The sequence below is a fragment of the Lottia gigantea genome, assembly GCF_000327385.1.
Source record: "Lottia gigantea unplaced genomic scaffold LOTGIsca_110, whole genome shotgun sequence".
NCBI lineage: Eukaryota > Metazoa > Mollusca > Gastropoda > Lottiidae > Lottia > Lottia gigantea.
The window spans coordinates 516484-537124 of NW_008707002.1; the positions used below are offsets into that span (position 1 = coordinate 516484).

Sequence of the window (20641 nt, forward strand, 5' to 3'; positions counted from 1 at the left end):
TTGGTTTTGTTAGGTTACTTGGTATCGATTGAAAAAGTAGATAATTATATTTAACAAATTGTAATCTCTGTATCACCTACAAAAAAAACATGGGACTAGTTTTCACGAGACTGGGGTAAAAAAAAAAAGTGCCTAGCAAGATTCACAAAACATTTAAGTTCATTTTCACGAGAGTGGTTGTAAGAAAGAAATAAAACTGGGGCCCAGCAAGATTGACAGTAAAATACAGTATCGGTGAAAACCTCCAGTCAGTGACTATGTTTAAACTAAAATCTCGACAAGTCGGCAGGTGAGATAAGGAGGGTTAATATTATTAATAACACTATAATGTTTGTTTAACCCCCTAAACACTGACCAACTTGATGTTTAATAAGTCAAATATCTGAGGCCAGGAATCTGTGAATTAACACTCTTATCTCTTACCCACAGACACCTTGCCCCACCCCCCTCACGGCTTTAAACCCTTAAATCCCTTACACATCATAATCTGCAATATTAGAGATTATTTTATGCTGCCACACCTGGTCTCCTCTCGGATTGTAAATTAAAATCCTTAGGGAACTTGGGACCGTAGGGGGTTGATATTCCAAAATTAGATTTGACTAAGAAAGAAAAAAACAACTATATTTTACAATGATAACAACTTCCTGAGGAACCTGTCTTCCAGCTGGCCCTTCACCAAACCTCTTGGCATTGATCTTTCCCGGATTATCTGTACCCATTTACAGCTGGGGTGACTAGAAGTATGAGTGAAGATGACTCATAGCAATCTCATCTCATACTGTCGACGCATGTTTCTACTATAATCCTCATCAAGACGGCTAGTTTCGGATTTGGAGATTAACATTGCAAGCGAACTCATTGAATAGTTGTTTCATAGTAGTAATTCGAGACTATACAACTCAGAATGTAGGATTATCAAGTCTCAAATCTAAAAAGGGAAAAACCCAGTGAGCTTTTACAAATTTGATTATCTATATCAATAGGAAGCGAATAGAAAAGAAAATTCAAACATTTTTATACAAAATTAAATTTGGCCTTAAAACTTTTAATAAACTTTCAACAACTTCTTTTTGTTTTTCGTCGAATTAAATATTAAATTGTTTCATTATATAAATGGGAAAAATTAAAAAAATAGTCGTTTTCTTTCCTTAATTTCGAGTTATGTTTTTTTAAGCAGCCTGTAAACAGTAATGGCTGACGTGGAACAACGTGAGACCGCCAAGTAATAATTAAAATTTTGTGATGCAATTTTAGACTGTATTGACTCTCTCCTTCAAAATATCTTTACACTCACGTTTGGTATTGATATCTGAAGTTTCAAATTTTATTTTAGGTTCGTAGATTTTAATATTCTTATGCAAAAGAGGGCTTCAATTAATGCACATCTTTTTAGCCGGCTGCGGTCAATAATAACAAGGTTTCGTAGCCTCCTGATACACTTGATATACTTACTGAGCAAGACTTCAGAAAGTTGATAACTCAAAACCTGTCAACCTGTCTGGTTCAAAATGAATTTTTCTTTACAGTAAAGTAGGAGTAGAAAATTATCAGTTTGACTGATCCACTAATTCTGGTGTTAAATCTTTTAAAATCAGAACCTTGCCTTTCTGATTTCCAATCTGAGCCGAGACGAAGATGAGTGTAATAATCCGAAGTATAAAAGTTGTTAATATTACGATCTGTCTCTTGTTTCTGATTGGTTGTTATGTCAAACTTCACGTTAACAGCGAAACTCCGTCAGATAATCCCAGGACTGATTTAACAGTCGTAGACGCAGATGATGATGAAGGTAGGTTTTCAAATTCTCAATAAAGCAGGGCATGTTTGTATTTCAATAAATTCGAAGTCATTTTACAACTTGGGTTTCTATCGTGAAGCTGATATTCCCATTCACAGAAAGATTATCGTTAAAATTGATTCACCAACAAATCTCAGAAAACACAAAATATAATTATGGGATAGAAGCGTCATACGCTTCAACTCATGTTTTTATGTTTATTATATTGATCTAGATGGTGTAGTGACAGTAGAAGAAAGTAACGGTGAAATACCGTACGATAAACTCAATGTATTTATTCCAACTAAACAATGGCAGACTGTACAACCAGGTAGGTTACTTTCTCTAGTCATCAAACACAATCATATTCTTCTGTGAATGCATTGAGATTTTGTGATTTGAGGCTTGGAAATCGTAAACAAACTCCCATACAAACATTCCTGTTTAGTCTTTGGAATTTTAAGATGTTTGATTATTGATCAGGTCAAGCCATTCCTGCTGGGTTACACGTTAGATTAAATATGAAAACAGGAGAACGAGAAGCCAAATTAAACGAGGGAGATACAAAACCTAAATATTGGAAATTAGGAGAAAAACAAGGTAGAGTTTATATAGTATATTAGGAAATTAGTATTTTTAATGCTATTATTCCATTTGAGCACTTAAAGACAATCTTAGGAGAGCAAAATTTGACCCTGAGTTAGAGGTAGAGTTAACGGATCTTTCTTATATATTATTCATATAGAAAAGGTTTCGGAAAAAAGACATGATAATCTGTCACCTAACGTCTTAGTCAAAACCAGGAACATTTTCATCTTCTTTGATTACTTGATTCTTGATTAAACTAGTAAAATTCTGTTTATTTTGAAGGAATGGTTAATTCAGATAAAAAGACGTTTACAAGAGATGAATTAAAAAGAGCTTTAAAAGATTTTAAATCTGAAATTATTGATGATGATTCTAAACAGGTAAAACTATGAAATTAATAATATCATTTTTATTTCTGTGGACGTTACCCAGGTTATGATATTTCTGTAGGCTTTACCCAGGTTATGATATTTCTGTAGACTTTACCCAGGTTATGATATTTCTGTAGGCGTTACCCAGGTTATGATATTTCTGTAGACTTTACTCAGGTTATGATATTTCTGTAGGCGTTACCCAGGTTATGATATTTCTGTAGGCGTTACCCAGGTTATGATATTTCTGTAGACTTTACTCAGGTTATGATATTTCTGTAGGCTTTACTCAGGTTATGATATTTCTGTAGGCGTTACTCAGGTTATGATATTTCTGTAGACTTTACTCAGGTTATGATATTTCTGTAGGCGTTACCCAGGTTATGATATTTCTGTAGGCTTTACTCAGGTTATGATATTTCTGTAGGCATTACCCAGGTTATGATATTTCTGTAGACTTTACTCAGGTTATGATATTTCTGTGGTCCAAACAGGGAATTCTTGTAATTTAAATACAACAGCTTGAACTTGGTGTTTAAATTACAATACAATGATTATAATCTTATCACATGGAAAGGTAATTTGTCAGATCTTTCCAACCAGCAAGCCAACAATGAAAATGATTCAAATTAAATCACCGTGTTTGATGTAAAACTGAAAAAGATATCTTTGTGCAAAATTTTAACACAAGCCGTCCACTTTATTCTTAGGTATAATATTTAATAATTAAATCACCATTCCGTTTAATGTTCAGGTCATTCCTTAAATAATTTAACTGTTACAGTCCAGGCTATTGTGTTCATTTCTTCTTAAACTACTCTATAATAAAGACTTCTTGTACATCTTGTAAATCTAGTGAAATTATTTTCTCAGACTAGTGGTAATTTTAAAAGTTATAAAGAATTAAAAGAAGATTTTAAAAAGTTAAATATTGGTGTAAAAACAGATATTGAGATAATAAATGATCTATTAGAGAAATTAAACCAAGAAAAACTTGATACAGAATCTCACAAATTTATTCTGAGTGACTTGGAATATTATCTTCATCAGGTAAGGGGCATAACTCTTTTTTCTTGATTCTTTCTTGGACTTACGAATTATGAATATTTCAATCAATCCAGCAGAATTGGAGGTTCAGGATTTTTTGCAGTCACAATAATCTGACAAAATTCTTCATAAACCCTTCTCATACAGTTTGTTAATCATTTTATCAAAAAGAGCAATCTAACTATTTTAATGACCTAGAACATGTGTTGTTTAACAATTTCTTCAGATCATGGATATAAAGTAGATTATCATTATTTATTTTTAGATTGATAATGCTGTATATTTCTGTGATATTAGGGGTATGGAGTTATTATTAAAATATTTAAACAGTACGCAGGATGAGATTCGATCTGAAACAGCTCTAGTTATAGGTTCAGCTTTACAAAGGTATAAAACTTAGTTTTTTTCAAGCTCAATGAAGGCTCAGTGGTTAGGGTTAGAATTAAGTTGCCAATTAACTTGAATAAAATCAACTTTATTAAAACATCCATCTGACTTACAAGCACAAGGTTCTACTTTATTTCTATTCCTGCTTCATGCGTTGTGCCTTGTCCTTTTCCATCTTTATTTAACTGATAATGTCCAAAACCAATGTTTAGTGATATTTCTTTTTTCTTTTTTTATTTCAGCAATCCCAAGGCTCAAATATCGGCATTAGAAACTGGACTGATGCAGCCTTTAATACGATTGATTTCATTGGATAAATCTACAGCATTGAGGAAACGTTATTTGTATGCCTTGTCCTCATTGGTTCGTCACTTTCCCTACGCCCAATTAAAATTCGTACAATACGGAGGGCTGTCTGTGTTTAGTAAACTATTTGAGGAGAGTGGAACAGAAAGTTTACAAATTAAAGTTATAACTCTGTTAAATGATTTACTGCAAGAAAAAGTAAGGTTTTAAGAATTATTATACATTTTCAAATTGTTTTCCTTGTAAATTCAATGTTAAGAGGTTTGGTCAACGACTGGATTATCCTGATTTTATATTTGTTAGAGTATTAAATGTATGTTTAAATTATTTCAGATTTTAACAGAGAATGACCCACAAGACAATCAAAATTACAGAGAAAAATTAAAACAGTATCAAAAGTGAGTTTACATTTTAGTCTCTGCTTCTATCAATGTTTCATATCTTTACTTCTATCATCTTGAGGTCTTCACTATCCTTTTCAAATCCAGTTGTAATAGTCTGAGATCCATCAGCAAAAAATTTTTTTATTTGGTGTCTCCTGTCAGTGATACAGTTCAGATGGGCTGGGCTGACACGGAGAAACATCTTCTTTCATAAATTTGACAATAAACTGAGGCCCCATGTCCTACAGGTTTTGCAAGTTTAAGGTCTCGTGACAGTCAGAATTCGAAAAGAGAGAGTTAAGCAGCTTACCAACAAAATTATCTAATTGCCCATAGCGTGTCGTCTTCATTAGCCCAATCAGGAGCAGGCAAAGTAAAACATAAACTCAATCTAATTTCCAAAATAAAACTAAATACAATTTACTCTGGATATATTGACAAAGTTAAAAGGTCTGTTAAAATTAAAGTGTTGATTTTAAAGTTGTTGAGACCAATACTTAGTTATCAGTGATTAAGTTTGATTGTTCAGTGTCTAAAATCAATCAATAATATTGATCTATTGGTTGTTGATCTGTTATTGTTTATTGACTATAGATCTATCATTCTGTTTATCTACCAGAGGTTATAAGTAGGGATTTATGATAATATATTCAGTTTCTGATATTGTCACCTTAGACATTGTTTTTCCTAATAGCCTGTCTGAGGCCATTGTCCCTCATTGCACACTGCTTGGCTTGACTTGCCTGTTGTCTGTTATAGCTTTTTAATGTGTAATAAAACTTCTATTTTTTTTCTTTGATAACTTGCACTCTTTTCCTAAATTGTTTGATATTTATTACATACAAGGATCTGAACTCAAACTTTCTGACAAGCCAAAGATGTTTTACTCCATTATGTCAAGAAATCAGTTTTGAAACTTTATTTTTCNCAGAGTGAATGTAAAAGATGAGATGATAAAGACTGGTTGGTGTAAATTAATACCTTCGTTACTAGAACTTCCTGATCACGATAGTCGCGAAAAAATTATCATTGCCATGACAACATTACAGACATCATGTTGGAATGAATTTGTAAAATATCGACCAGTGTTGACGAGGTTGTCGAAAGAGTACGAGAGATTATCTCATGAAGATGTCACAGATTCTTATTTTACAGATCTTCAAAAAATAATTCAAAATTTACTGGATAATTTAAATAAGAAGATTGAATTATAGTATCTTGTTGTACAATGTATTACATATCATATTATTTATCTTCAGTCTTTAGGTCTGTCTTCACTAGTCTCATCTTTTACAAATTCCTTTCCCTCATTGCACACTGCTAATCTTCATTAGCTCAAGTGACTCTTAATCATTTATATACTATTATGTAATAACAAATAATAATCATGTATAAATGTTGTTTTGGATTTCGGGTTTTGTTTTACTGTTCGGATTGTTAATTCTTGATTTATTTATATCAGGATAATATTTTTGGTTTTGAGGTCTATGTTAGAAGTACTACAAATTCCTAATTTAACATTGAAACCTTTACTTTAGTGATCACCACTTTAACATTGTGTCAGTGTCTTCTGTTGAATAGTTACTTATTATCAAGCTATTATGAATTTTGTCTTGTACATCTTCACAATGTCAAGCTATTATGAATTTTTTCTTTTGTAATAAATTGACATTGTGAAGATGTCACCATTGCTGTTTAATCGTGTAAAAATATCTGTATCTAATATGTTAGTAAAAATAATCTCTTTTATTAATCGTTAAGTTTTGTTTTATGCCACAAACTATTTTATTGACCCTTTATCAATTAATAGATGAGACTGTAGTTCACTTTATCCAAATAGCTGACGTGGGAAAAGTGTCTTGTCGTTCTGGTTGGACAATAAACTAAGGCCCTGTGTGCTGCAGACAGTACATGTTAAAGATCCCTGGAAATTGAAGAAGAATATGCTAATGCCAATGTCCTGGCAAAGAAAAGTAAGACATAAAATTTAGTTAGAATTCAACTTATGGAAGATAGTTAAAACATAAAAAATAAATAGTAGGTCCTCATACTTTTAATTCACTCTATTACAATTGAAAATAAACACAGTTAATATAACATCAAATCATACTTTTATCAATCAATTTTACAGTTTTTATACCAATATACTACCGTAGTATTCACATTTTGACCTTTGACCTTCTTTAATGCACTTTAATTAGTCCCATATCAGATCCTAAACAACATTTCTAAAACTAGATGAGGATTTTATATCAAAAAATGTTAACAGATGATACAAACTTCTATCAATTTTATACAGTTGTTCCTAGTTTATCAGCAAACCAATTAAAATTCTCAACATCTTTATCTCCTACTTTATAATAGCGATCACGATGATGCGTCCAAAACGCAGCCCTCACTACATTCCCCTTTGAGTAGTCATCTTTATATAACTTCCATTTCGCTAATTTCTGCATCTGTTTATGGCGTCCTTTCGATTTACATTCAACATATAACCGACCGCGACGTTTAACAAAATAACAGGCTCTACATCGAAGTCGTAGCAGGTCTTTTACTTTATAATTCCGTACTTGGTTGATATTAATTTCTGGTTTACGGTCCGTATTTAACAAGTTGAAAGATGAACCTCGGATAGTTTTGGTGCAATTTCCTCCAATATTTAAAACACTAAAGTTACGAACTGTCTGTTGTAGTGGTGGTTGTAGATAAGTCTGTTGGGAAATAGAGAGTGGTATCTTCGGAACAGTTCCACTTGTCTTACCAACTGACAGCAGACTTGTCTTACCAACTGACAGCAGTGTAGACATTGGACCAAGTTTTAAATTGTTAAGTTGTCTTATTAATGAAGCCATCTTGACCTGGAAAGAAAACAACCTAGGGGACAATCATGTCTACAGTAAACAAAATAAACCAAACAACCGAGTTATACCAATGTGCACATAATAATAAAATACTGAAGTAATCTAGAAGCAATTAGTCTTTGTGCTTAATACAAATCAATGGTCAGGTATATCTATTGACAGTAAATATTTCCTTTATGACTTTGCTAACTTTTATCTGACCGTAGGAATGCACAGAAATCTGTTCACACTATTATTTCTAATGAAGCATCCTTGAAATTGAGAACTAGAGCATTCGGCTGTTAAAAGACAATGTTTACAGCATGGCGTTCGAGTGTTTGCAATAAACTTCACGTGCTTATTTCATAACAGCGACTTTAAAATGTTACCTGATACAAAAACAGCCTTCAAATTATTTCATTCGGCTGATAAATCAATGCTTTTCTTTCAAATCTTTCACATTTTCTCTTCCTAAAGTTATTCAATGCTTGATATTGACAAGGGCAAATAACTCTCATCGTCAATTCAAGGGACGTAACTCATGACTCAATTTCTTTCAGACCACAACTAAATTCTAGCTGACTACTCTGGCAAGAACAGGGCTGCAACCTTAAAGTTTCTAATATAACATGGTTTATTAACCTGAAATTCCCTTTTGATGAGTCAATATAGATCATAATATTCATTTGGTGTCGAAAGCCTATCTAGGTTTGTCAACTCCATCATGGAATCTCCATGACGTCACTTTCAGAGAGTCCACATTGTTAATATTGCTTATTTGGTGTTTAGGTTTGTCAACTCAGCATCCCTTTCAGAGAGTCCACATAGTTAGTAATGTTTATTGAGAACACATACATGGTATTCAACATGATACAAAGTTTAAATTTTGCAGAAATTAATGAAAGTTTACCCCAGCATGGTTTCAGGGTACACAAATAAATAATTCAAGTCATAAATGTTTACATCTTAGATACAGTTTTCAACTTTATACAAAATACAAATAAAATAAATTAAGGGACAAGTTTATAGGATAGAATTCGAATAAAAAAATTAATGAAAAGTTGAAGAAAGGATGTTTTTACAAAAGAAAAGAAATTGGGAGAGAAGTTAGTATATGAAGAATAAAATACTTTGGTTAGAGAATTAAAGAGTAAGGGTACAGATGTTAATAAATACAGGGGTTATTAGCAGAAGGTTATTTTATAAAAGTATTAGGAGTTAAGAGTATAAAAATGTATTTATCACAAGGTATTGAATTATAGAAGGTATAGGGAGATAAATTAAGAGATAAGTTTTATTTAACTTGAGAATATGGTCAGTTTAAAAAGAATAAGCTGTGAACATGGATTATGAAAATAAATTCAGTACAAAGTTTTGAAAGAAAGAAAGAAAGAACAAGAGACAAGTTTAAACTGGAGAAGACAGAGGTTATATAAAATAATAAGCAGTTAACATGGCTTATGAAAATAGAGTGTTTTTGATAAAAAAATAAATTAAGGGGCTAGTTTGGAGTAAACAGGGGGAGAGAATTTTTTTCGGAGATATTTCAGCACGTAGAGTGGAATACAGCTAACAGAAGTTATCACCAAAACTTTCCAAACAAAATCCCACGTCTGTAAAAACTTGGTGTCTGAAACAAAGAAGGAATAAGATGAAGAACATTAACACAACGAGAAAAAAGGCAAAATTACACACTGACATGTTGTTTATATAATGCTCTCTATAGAATTAGTCACAGTTGGATTTTGCTACGTGTCCCAGAGAGAGAGAACAACATTTAGAGCTTCTCAAGTAGATCTAATTTCAATATAGACCATAGAAATTTAACTCTTACCAAAATAATCTTTGAGAACATACAGAGAAGCAATATAAATTCCTAAACTAAATATTTCAGCCACGATCATTAAATAATGCCAAGTTCGTATCGTCAAGGCAACCATTAGTAGCTCCGTTAATATTAACGAGGTGAACGTTATAGAAACAACGTGAATGAATTCTTCTTCAAATAGAAGTAAAGCACCATACATTATTATACCACCTAAAATAATAATATTATTCACTTGATAAGAATTTATCTTCTAATTTAAAATTCTCCACAGCCTAATAATAGTGGGATATTTTACACTGATAGATTTTTAACTGTAGTAAGATTAAAACTACATTTAGAACGAGATCAAGTAACAAGGGAATATATGATGGTATAAAACACTTCTTAAATAACACTAACATTTCAATACAATTTACACTGTCGTCATCAGATGAAATAAAGAAAGAGGGAGTAAACATGAGAATATTTAGCATTAACTGGAGTTTATCTTGTACTGTTGAAAAACGCCATATTTGAAATTAGAACGTGAGAACATGAGATATTAAACCAGCTTACCTTGATAAATACTGATTAAAACCCACATAAAAAATGTTTTAAATGATAATGAACGTCCCTGAAACAAATAAGATAAAATCAATTAAATTGATAGTCTACTATGGTTAAGTACCATTAATTAAGTGTTTAGCTGAAGGAATAATTCAGTAACTTTGGTCAGGCGTTCTGTAACTAGCCTGTTTGTACCGGGCAGCTATCATCCCTTTTCTTTGACGTTCTCTTTCTAACAAGTGGTTTTTAGAGTATCTGCTAGCCAAGCCCCGCCAGTGTTTCTGTGATTGATATAATATATAAGACAATTTGTACCTTAGTTAGTTCTTTATATAACTCAGGATAAGTCATGGCTATTGCCGCAGACACGTCTTTATCCAGGACCAATGAAAACACAGGATACATTGTGTAAATAGTAGCATAGCTAAAAATAGAATAAATCGACCAATGAAAATACAGGATACATCGTGTAAATAGTAGCATAGCTAAAAATAGAATAAATCAACCAATGAAAACACAGGATACATTGTGTTTGGAGAGTCAACATAGCTATTACTGGTTCTTGGGGTTTACCAACTTGCCCTCCCTCTCAGGTAGTATTTAGCTTGTCTCAAGCTAACACAACTATTTTTGGAATACAACCATCCAATACTGAACATTAACTATAAGTAAAAAAAGTAAACACAGTGAACAGGAGTAGAAAGGAGAATATTCTCAAGGTACTTACCCAATCATGAGAAAGCCAGGGAAAAGAGCAATGGAAGCGAAGTAGAAGACAGAGACGAATACAGCCTGCATGACTGTTATAATTAAACCACGGTGAATTACAAACTGACTTAACGAAGCTGATCTTTTATAACTAAAATAAACAATACAATATGTTATATAAAAATAAATATCAATATTTGAAAGTTGTAAAGAGGAATGGGGTTATCAAATTTCGCCTGTTTCAACTTCTCATATGTACAATATATATCCTAACATTTCAGTATCACTTCACACCAGAATGCTGATATTTCCCTGGTTAAAACTTCCATAATAATAGATGAAGTTTGTTAGAGAGGATTACTGATGTTTTATGTTTTGTGCACAAATAGCTGAATTTCAACAAAATATATTTAATCATGAAATATAATAAACCATACCTGTTTCTACCATGTACCATCAATAATCTACCAATATGACTGAACTGAGTGATAGAGAAATCAGCTGCCAGTGACGCTTGTTTACCTTCCTATAAAATATAATAAATAAATTAATAATTCATGGTGCAATTTTCGGCTTTTCCGTTTCAACCAACTTCCGGTTGTTAATGATCAGTCTAATTTCTATAGGGAGCTAGCCAACCTTGGCAAATTTCCTGTCATTTTATAAAGGTAATGATAAGCCTGTGACCCCCACCCATTCACAATTCTGTGACCCCTACTCTTCTTTCCCAAAATGAAAGGATTAGAATGTCACCTACCTTACCCACAATACCAATTCCTGCGTTAGCCGCTTGTATCATACTAACATCATTTCCTCCATCACCTGGTAGAAAAAATACACCATTCTCTTATTAAAATCATTTATGGAAACCAATAATATTTCTATAGAGTAAGACAAGTAAGCATGCTCTGTCTTGCTACAGAAATCAATAATATTTCTACAGAGTAAGACAAGTAAGTATGCTGTGTTTTGCTACAGAAACCAATAATGTGTCATACCTATAGCTGAGGTTCTCTTTCCAGTGTGAACACGTAATAATTTAACTATTTCAGCTTTCTGAGTTGGTGAACATCTACAAACTACGACAGCCGGACATTGACAGGCTAGTTCTACAAATTCATGTTCATAATACTTTAAACAGATCTGAAATACAAATTAATAGAAATTATAAAATAAACCATAGATTAGAAATATTAAAACAGAACTTGAATCATGTTGTTACTCAGAGTTTCACGCTATGAGATTCAAAATAATTAATAAATCCCCTAGCAAACCAAATAAGCTTACATGAGCCATACGCTTTATCTTAAGGTAGACTAAATCAAACTAAAGTTATAGAAACTATTTGAAGGCAAACATGGCGTACATAGATATATTTGCTGGCCTATAATATTGAAAACTCTCATGTAAACAGATATTGACTTGAAGCAAGGGATATTGTTACCTGTAGAGAATCTCCCATTATAATTAAGAATATTGTTACCTGTAGAGAATCTCCCATTATAATTAAGAATATTGTTACCTGTAGAGAATCTCCCATTATAATTAAGAATATTGTTACCTGTAGAGAATCTCCCATTATAATTAAGAATATTGTTACCTGTAGAGAATCTCCCATTATAATTAAGGCAGCGTCGTTTTTTCTACGAAGAGCGTTTAGTTCAAGATGAGCTTCGGTCCGATCTGTAACCTTATTGAAGGTATAAATATCTTGGGTACGTGAAACTAACTTGGAACTTTTAGCAATACAGGTTGCTGTCTCCATTTTATCACCAGTTAACATCCAAACCTGGAGAAAAAACATCAAAATCTGAAGATGTCAAGATTTCAACACCCTGACTAAGTAAGCTTCAGTCTGTCCTCAATTTTATATACTATCAACTAAGCCATTTCACAGACATTGAGTTTTCTTTCATTGTTCATTCACCTTCTATACACAGTTCTATGAAAGAACTGTCAAACTGTGGTCTGAATTATTCATTTCTTTACAAGAGTTACTTCCCTTTAGTCATAATTTGAATTGCCTTCAAGGAAATTTGAATGTACAAAGCATGGCTGGTTTAATCTTTCTGAATCCTTTTCCATTATTTGAAACCCCCAACAAAATAGACAATTAACCTCTATTTCTTTAACTAGCTGTCCTGATGAGGATTTTATATCCTAAACATGTGATGAGGTCTTATAAAGTACCTTAATTCCAGCGTTTTTCAATAATTCTAGAGTAGGACGAACTCCATCTTGTAGTTTGTCTTCAACTCCTGTTAAACATAATAATTCTAAATCTCGTTCTAAACTTTCTATGACGGCCTGCATTTTAACATTTCTATCTTGAATTGACATCTTAGCTTGGTGATATCTCGACTGAAAAGTATGGGAAATAGAAATTCCAGGAAAAAAGTAATTTAATTTAGGAACTCATTAAACAGAGTACACCCCAGAGTATCTACACAGCATGAAACATTACATTGGAGTGAACAGGTTCCTTATTTCTTCCTCAGCACTTTGAAACTTGACTATTAATTCCCAGATTGAAAATCACTGTTATACTTACTTCAAAATCTTGATATTGTTCTTCTGTTAAAACTTTCTTAGCTACAACTAATGTTCTTAACCCTTCTCTAGCCATATTACCACACTGAAAAATAATAAATATAACTTTACAACAGCTCCATTGCTTCTAGATCTTAGTGAATAGAAAATCTCAAGTTGCTATCCTTGTAAAAATATGTTTACTTTATCTTGATAATACCTCGCAACACAAGTTCTCCATGTAAAATCAACTATTTAAACTATCGAATTGGTAAGGGGGTACAATATTCTAGATATATCAATACAACATTCCTTCCACACAGCTGTTCTACCTGAAATTATCCTCTTGAGATTTATTCAACTAATGTGTATAAATAACACAAACCTCTTCCTCTAACCAATCATTATATTGTACTATCTGCTGCATGACAACATCCGCACCTTTCATATAGAATAATATCTCACCACTCTCTTCTTCCTATTATAGAAAAATATACTGTTTTTCAAGTTACGTATCAATTTGAGAAAATATCTACAGTAAACTAGATAAGTTACAGAAAATATAAATCAATAACCAAAATATAAATCAATAAACAAAATCAATAACCAAAATATAAATCAATAACCAAAATATAAATCAATAACCAAAATATAAATCAATAAACAAAATCAATAACCAAAATATAAATCAATAACCAAAATAATCTTACAGCATGGACTAACATTGAGAAATAACAAGAAGATTTTTGAGTGAAAACCAGACAAGAACTAACCTTAACTATAATTCCCATACGTTTACTCTCGGAGGTAAATGGGAAAACCTGTAATATCTGGTACTTCATTAAGGCACCAAGTGGATTTCGTAAAGTTATAGAACTTAAATCTCGTTTTACTAGTGTCAAATTTACATCTTCTGTCCACGCTACCAAGGCAACCTGAAATAAATGATTTAACATGTTCGATGAAAAAAAAATTCATTGATCTAAATGTCAAAATTTCTTGTAAGTTGTCTCAATTGTGACATATGACTTTTTTGACTTTTATTTTTGAATGCCAAGTGTTTGCTTAAGGACTAGCTGGTAGACAGGATCATCAAGTTGCTGCCAAGGTCCTGTTGATAAACAGGAGGCTTGAGAAAGTCCCTATTTATGTAAGATATATTTCTTTCTGTTTTATTACTGTACCTCATCTGGACTTGAAGCCTGATACGTGACTTTCTGTTGTATTTGTTGATCAGCCTCTGTTTCGTGTGATCTATCGCCCCCATCTTCCACATCCTCATAGACTGGCGTAACATTGTGACACAACGCGATCGCTTTCACGGCTTCATATACCTTCGTTACAACTGTACGTCTGACCGGTCCTGATTGTCTAGTAGGAGTTGTCCCTCCTCCTGATTGCTGTTGATTATATACAGTTCGTAAATGGGCAGACACCTAAAAAAAAATACACCGTGAAATTATCTACAATAACATTGTAAGAGGAACAACTTCTATTACTGAAACTTGCATAGTGCAAATAGATGGATGCTATAGACCTTTTTTCATGCCTCTCATTGGAAACATTGATAGCGAGGCTTGTATCGAGATCTGTATTCTAATCAAGCTGGTATAAAATAAACTAACCTCATCCATGGTTTCAGCTGTATATGCCACTGTTCCTAGATGTAACTTCTTAAAAACCTACAACAAGTCAAATCATTTATATTACACCAAAATACACATATATATATATACACTAGATATATTATACTCCTCTTATAGATATGATATGAAATCAAACAGACTTTTATATCTAATTTTTCGGAAAGCATTCCAGGGACAATGAGTGACTTTTTTTCTAAGAAACAGAATAAGCCTTCTTTTTGGGGGGAGATTTCTTACTGTTTAGGGATCATTAATACTCAATGATTGTGGAACACAGGACTTCTGTTTATATAATATCATCAATATTAACACTTTACGGCACTATTTAAACCTTAAAATATTTTATTAGGTAGATATTAAAGTTTAAGACTACAGTTGATATATATCTATTTATAAACTGACCATCTCGTTCTGTGTCAAGGTACCAGTTTTATCTGATAATAAATAGGTAATACGACCAAGTTCTTCCGGTATAGTAGAACTCCTGACAGTGGTTCCTGGTATTAACTTGTCTCTCTGTATCATCCAGGAATAAACAGCTTTACCCATGTCTAGATTTACTCGTAAACTGAAATTTAAATTATCAAAATTATGAATTAAGTGTTTGTTTAGAGATTCACTGGTATTATGTGAAATTTTTGATATGTTTTGTGTGTCTATTTGGTATTGTACTTCCTAGTTTTTTAATTATGAATTAAATGTTCAGTTTTTTGATATGTAAATAATATTATAAATGTATGATTTTTACTTGCAGTTTCTCTTCAACCTATGCATTATGTGTATATTAAGTATGGTAAAGTACTTGATACTTCCTTCAGCTATATAACTAGGAAAGCATCTTTCAGTTTAAGAAGGATCTTTATTATGCAATGCCTGTAGCAAACCCAATTTAAGCTAGTCTGCCCAGTGTCGGCTTTCACCCCTAATAACTAGGTGCTGAACTAGAGTTACCTACCTTATTGGTATTATGTATGAAAATAATAATATAAACCGGAATAAATAACGATACCAAGGTCCATTAAAACCCTGAAAATAACACAAAATATAAACTTTACTTTAATATCTTACTTAAAGACGTTGATTCTCTGAGAGGGATGTCTGATTACTGAACCTTGAGTTTTTAAGTTGCTAGCAACCTCCATGACAGTACTTAATGTCATGTACATATTAATCACAAAATAGAAATGTAATATGTAGGACTTTCTGAAAGGACAGCCAAGTAAACAAACTCTGCCTTGCTCGCCACACCCACCATCATTAATAATGTTGATGTAAATTTTTAAGGAAAAATAGAAATTTTCTCACCTTGAGTATCATCATAACAATAGATAAAATAATCACAGCAAAAAATAATAATTTAGTTAAAGTATTAATTTCTAAATCTAACAGACCAGTCTGAAATATAGAAAATAAAATATTAGATTAAAATTCTTTAAACATTTGTACTTATATCTGTCTAAATATTATGAGGTTTTGTATTCCATATTTACCTGGTACGCAGCCTTTATAGACTTTTACTACCTCTTTTCTACATTTTGTTCCACATTCATCTATGTGAACCCTGGGCCTAGTTTGGCCGACCCACAAACTTTATGAATATAGAGCCCCAATATTTTGATTTGGGGTCCAGTTTTTTATTTTTGTATCAGACCTACCTTACTCTGAGGTTTAGATGTGTTCATCACACTACGTGTCTCCCTACCGGTATAAATTACCGCCCCCAAGGCCGTGCCGGAAGCTACTACAGTATTCGCCCATAATGTATTCTCAATACTTAATGAATCTTCACAGGGGGTACCATCAGTCTATAAAACAAAAAATACAAAGTAACAAAACAATTCATAGAAAACAGTCATATTACGAGAATGCTAAAATCTTTCTTAGTTTCCCAATTATAGATTTTATTCAAATATAGACTAAATACTGATATTATTGTTGTTCTACCTACCCTAGAAAATGTTCCTATAAAACTGTGGATGGCTTTTTGAGGTTTTTCAGCATAAATATTACCACAAATATCTAAAATATCCTACAAAATACAACAATACATTATATTTACTAGCCTTTTTAGAAAATATTATAAACCACCCCAACCAATTAATTGTCAAAAACAACTTTTATAATATTTTTCACACAATTAAAAAACAGTTAAATAACGCACAGCATTTAATTCATATAACAAAATATGCATTTTTCAAGACTAGTATTGGAGCATTAATTTAAAAAAATAATATAAACATACAGCATTAGTTTGAAGACGTTGGGTTGTTGAGACGGCAAGTCGTAATTTCCAGTCTGTTTCTCCATCTAATTGATCAGTACGTATAAAACAACCTCCATCTTTCTCTGTCGTTCTTATTAAAACCATATCAGCTGGTACACGTTGATTCTAAATATACCAATTATAAAAACATGACAGTGACTTTCATTAAATATAAATTCAAGTTATTTTTTTATCTTTCTTCAACTAAAAACCTGTTTGTGTTCCTGTAATTCATATATTAACTTCAAACATTTCTAAACTCATTCCTAAATCATATTATGGTTGAATTATAAAACCATAGAAGTCAGATGGAGAAGTTAAAATAGAAACTGTAAGTGTCAAAGATACACATACAAAAGGTTCTTCTGAATCGCTTTCACATTATTGAAGTCCCAACCAGGCTAATGTAAAATGACTGGCAAATACAGCGATAACAACATCCCTGTGGTTTTCTCACCTTCTCAACAATAATCAGATCTCCAACTTTAATATTAGAGCTAGGAACATTGACAACACCATCTCGTGTTAATTTTTTATAGATCTGAGAGTTAGCCTCCTTATCTCTACGGTAACGTCTATAATCATCCATAGCTTCTCGACACATCGTTACAAATAATACAAAACACTGAAATATAATGAAATAGAGTTTTACATCTGATTATTCTGGTTAGTTCTGATTGGGCCAATGAAACGGGTAATGCCATGTAGTTTGCAATGAGTGTATTTTGTCAGGACAGTAGAATTGTCTATCATATTTGCCAGGTGAATATGACATGTGTAGTCAAATAGTTTACTCCCATTTAAAAAAACAAGTTGTTCTGATGAGGTTTCAATATTTGAAATACATATTTGTTTTGTGACGACTGGTGGAAAATGAAAGTAGAAAATGAAAGTAGTAAACTCACTAGAGGTCCCCAGTAAGTATATAAATAACCAATTCTAATAGCTGGGATAAACTGAGATGTGGCCATTACTAGGAAATATAAATTCAGGAAAAATTTAAACTGTTCGAATAACACCTGGAAAACAGATTTAAAATAGTTACAATATTCCAGTCAATCTGCCTGTAAATGGATACTGAATAAGTCATCTTCACTCAGAATTCTAGTCAACCTAATAATAAATTTGTATGAATAATCCAGGGAAAGATGGGTGCAGAAAGTTTTAGTCTGATACCAACAGGCCAGTATCTGGTTGACAGGATCCTCATGAACCTCAGTTGTAATCTTTGTAAAAATTGTTTTTTTTTAAAGAAATTGACAATAATATCATGACATGAGAATATTTTGACAGTAAATAAAACAAACCTTTGGTATAAAAGTAATAACACTGTATTTCTGATTTCGGACGACATTTTTCGTGTATTTATGTTGATGTCCAGTAGCTAGACCGATATAAATAGTTCGGTCACGATATTCTTTCTCTCCACAACAACATCCAAACATTTTCTTCCAACAGCTAAAAAAACAGATACACTAAATAATGAAATTTGTATCTTATTGGACTAATGAAATGAAATACAAAAAAAATTCAAAAATAATTATTAATAAAGAGTTTATCATTATAAGGGGCTGTTTATTTCCCTATCTTAGCCAGTCATGAATGATTCTACAGCTAAAATGTCTGGAATTTTAAGGGCATCAATGTCTGTGCAAAGCAAAACTTTATTTTTTAAACACAAAGTTGACAGGCGATACAAATATGATATTAGGCTAAGAATTTCTTGTAACAAACAAAACTATCAATAAATACATAATGATTTTCCACTGACATCTGTCACATCAAATTATATAGCTAGATTCCTTATCAGATTATTCCTTTGCCTAACTTATAGATAATTAAACTTTAAAGCAATGTCACAGTTTCCTTGCAGCAGATATCCCAAATACAGGTCCTAAATGACATGCTTTGAATGATTTAAAGTAACGTCGTCATAGAACAGGACCACGGTAGAAAACTTGTTAGATTACAATAGAGCAAAAATATTGGGCATACAACTTACCTTCCACACATATCCCACCATCCTTCAGACAGGAAATACCCGATACCTTTATGCCGACCATATCTGTTTTTCCGCTCCCGCATGAGCTGGTCGTTTTCATCCATTTCTATTGTTGATCCTCCACACATTAGGGGAATTTCATCCAAATAATCATCACTTGCTTCAACCACCGTATATCTAACAAAATAAATATTCCATATTGTTTTATCATCATTTTTATTTTACTCGATACTTAATTATTATTAATTACCTAATATCCCTTTCAGAGAGTCCACATAGCTAATAATGTTTATTTGGTATATTGGTTTGTAATCTCATTATACCTTTCAGAGAGTCCACATAGCTAATAATGTTTAATTGGTATTTAGGTTTGTCAACTCAGCATCCCTTTCAGAGAGTCCACATAGCTAATAATGTTTAATTGGTATTTAGGTTTGTCAACTCAGTATCCCTTTCAGAGAGTCCACATAGCAAATAATGTTTAATTGGTATTTAGGTTTGTCAACTCAGCATCCCTTTCAGAGAGTCCACATAGCTAATAATGTTTAATTGGTATTTAGGTTTGTCAACTCAGTATCCATTTCAGAGAGTCCACATAGCAAATAATGTTTAATTGGCATTTAGGTTTGTCAACTCAATATCCCTTTCAGAAAGTCCACATAGCAAATAATGTTTAATTGGTATTTAGGTTTGTCAACTCAGCATCCGTTTCAGAGAGTCCACATAGCTAATAATGTTTAATTGGTATTTAGGTTTGTCAACTCATTATACCTTTCAGAGAGTCCACATAGCTAATAATGTTTATTTGGTATATTGGTTTGTAATCTCATTATACCTTTCAGAGAGTCCACATAGCTAATAATGTTTAATTGGTATTTAGGTTTGTCAACTCAGCATCCCTTTCAGAGAGTCCACATAGCTAATAATGTTTAATTGGTATTTAGGTTTGTCAACTCAGCATCCCTTTCAGAGAGTAAGTTCAGTTTGTCAACTCGACAACTCATGATCAACATAGCAAAGAAAATATATCAATAATTTTGTTAAAGAAGTAAAACAAACCAAACCAACTGAAAGCTAATTGTTCTGCTATGATAATTATAATAGCTAATAGTTTATTTGGTATTTAGTTTTGTCAATTGAGAGAGTCAGTTCAGTTTGTCAACTCACCATCCCCTTCATGTTCCACATAGCTAATGAAGATATTTCAATAATTTTGTTAAATAAGCAAAAACAAAACCATAAAAAGCCAAGAGTAATTATTATAATATGATAATTATACTCGTATATAAACAACTGAATGGTAATTAACTGACAAACTAACAGAAAACATAATTATTACATATAAAACGTATTTTACAACTTCTAACAAATTTAATTATATCCTACTGTTCTATATCTTATTTGATTAATGAGTTCT

The 20641-nt window shown here is 32.1% G+C and overlaps 3 protein-coding genes across 3 annotated transcripts; 1 reads left to right on the plus strand and 2 right to left on the minus strand.

The window, feature by feature from the left end:
• Positions 1-1638: 1638 nt before the first annotated feature.
• Positions 1639-6614, plus strand: LOTGIDRAFT_237555 (hypothetical protein; the record flags this gene model as incomplete). Its single annotated transcript, XM_009047335.1, has 9 exons — positions 1639-1792; positions 2016-2111; positions 2264-2380; positions 2651-2748; positions 3613-3789; positions 4052-4173; positions 4416-4677; positions 4813-4877; positions 5794-6614. 9 exons carry the CDS (start codon positions 1639-1641, stop codon positions 6074-6076), a joined length of 1374 nt encoding a protein of 457 aa, XP_009045583.1. The 3' UTR covers positions 6077-6614.
• Positions 6615-7153: 539 nt separating this feature from the next.
• LOTGIDRAFT_136847 (hypothetical protein) lies at positions 7154-7669 on the minus strand (the record flags this gene model as incomplete). The annotated part of the gene is made up of 1 exon (XM_009047336.1): positions 7154-7669. The coding sequence occupies one exon, from the start codon at positions 7667-7669 to the stop codon at positions 7154-7156; it is 516 nt and encodes a 171-aa protein (XP_009045584.1).
• Positions 7670-9195: 1526 nt separating this feature from the next.
• Positions 9196-19391, minus strand: LOTGIDRAFT_136856 (hypothetical protein; the record flags this gene model as incomplete). Its single annotated transcript, XM_009047337.1, has 26 exons — positions 9196-9332; positions 9537-9740; positions 10086-10143; positions 10237-10278; positions 10383-10500; positions 10804-10935; positions 11222-11310; positions 11542-11606; positions 11783-11927; positions 12385-12573; positions 12975-13145; positions 13336-13419; positions 13699-13791; positions 14087-14248; positions 14498-14749; positions 14939-14995; positions 15362-15527; positions 15915-15985; positions 16265-16354; positions 16615-16764; positions 16908-16988; positions 17202-17348; positions 17680-17847; positions 18128-18241; positions 18530-18680; positions 19225-19391. Coding segments are annotated over 26 exons (3303 nt in total), but the record flags the coding sequence as incomplete, so codon positions are not given.
• Positions 19392-20641: the final 1250 nt, after the last annotated feature.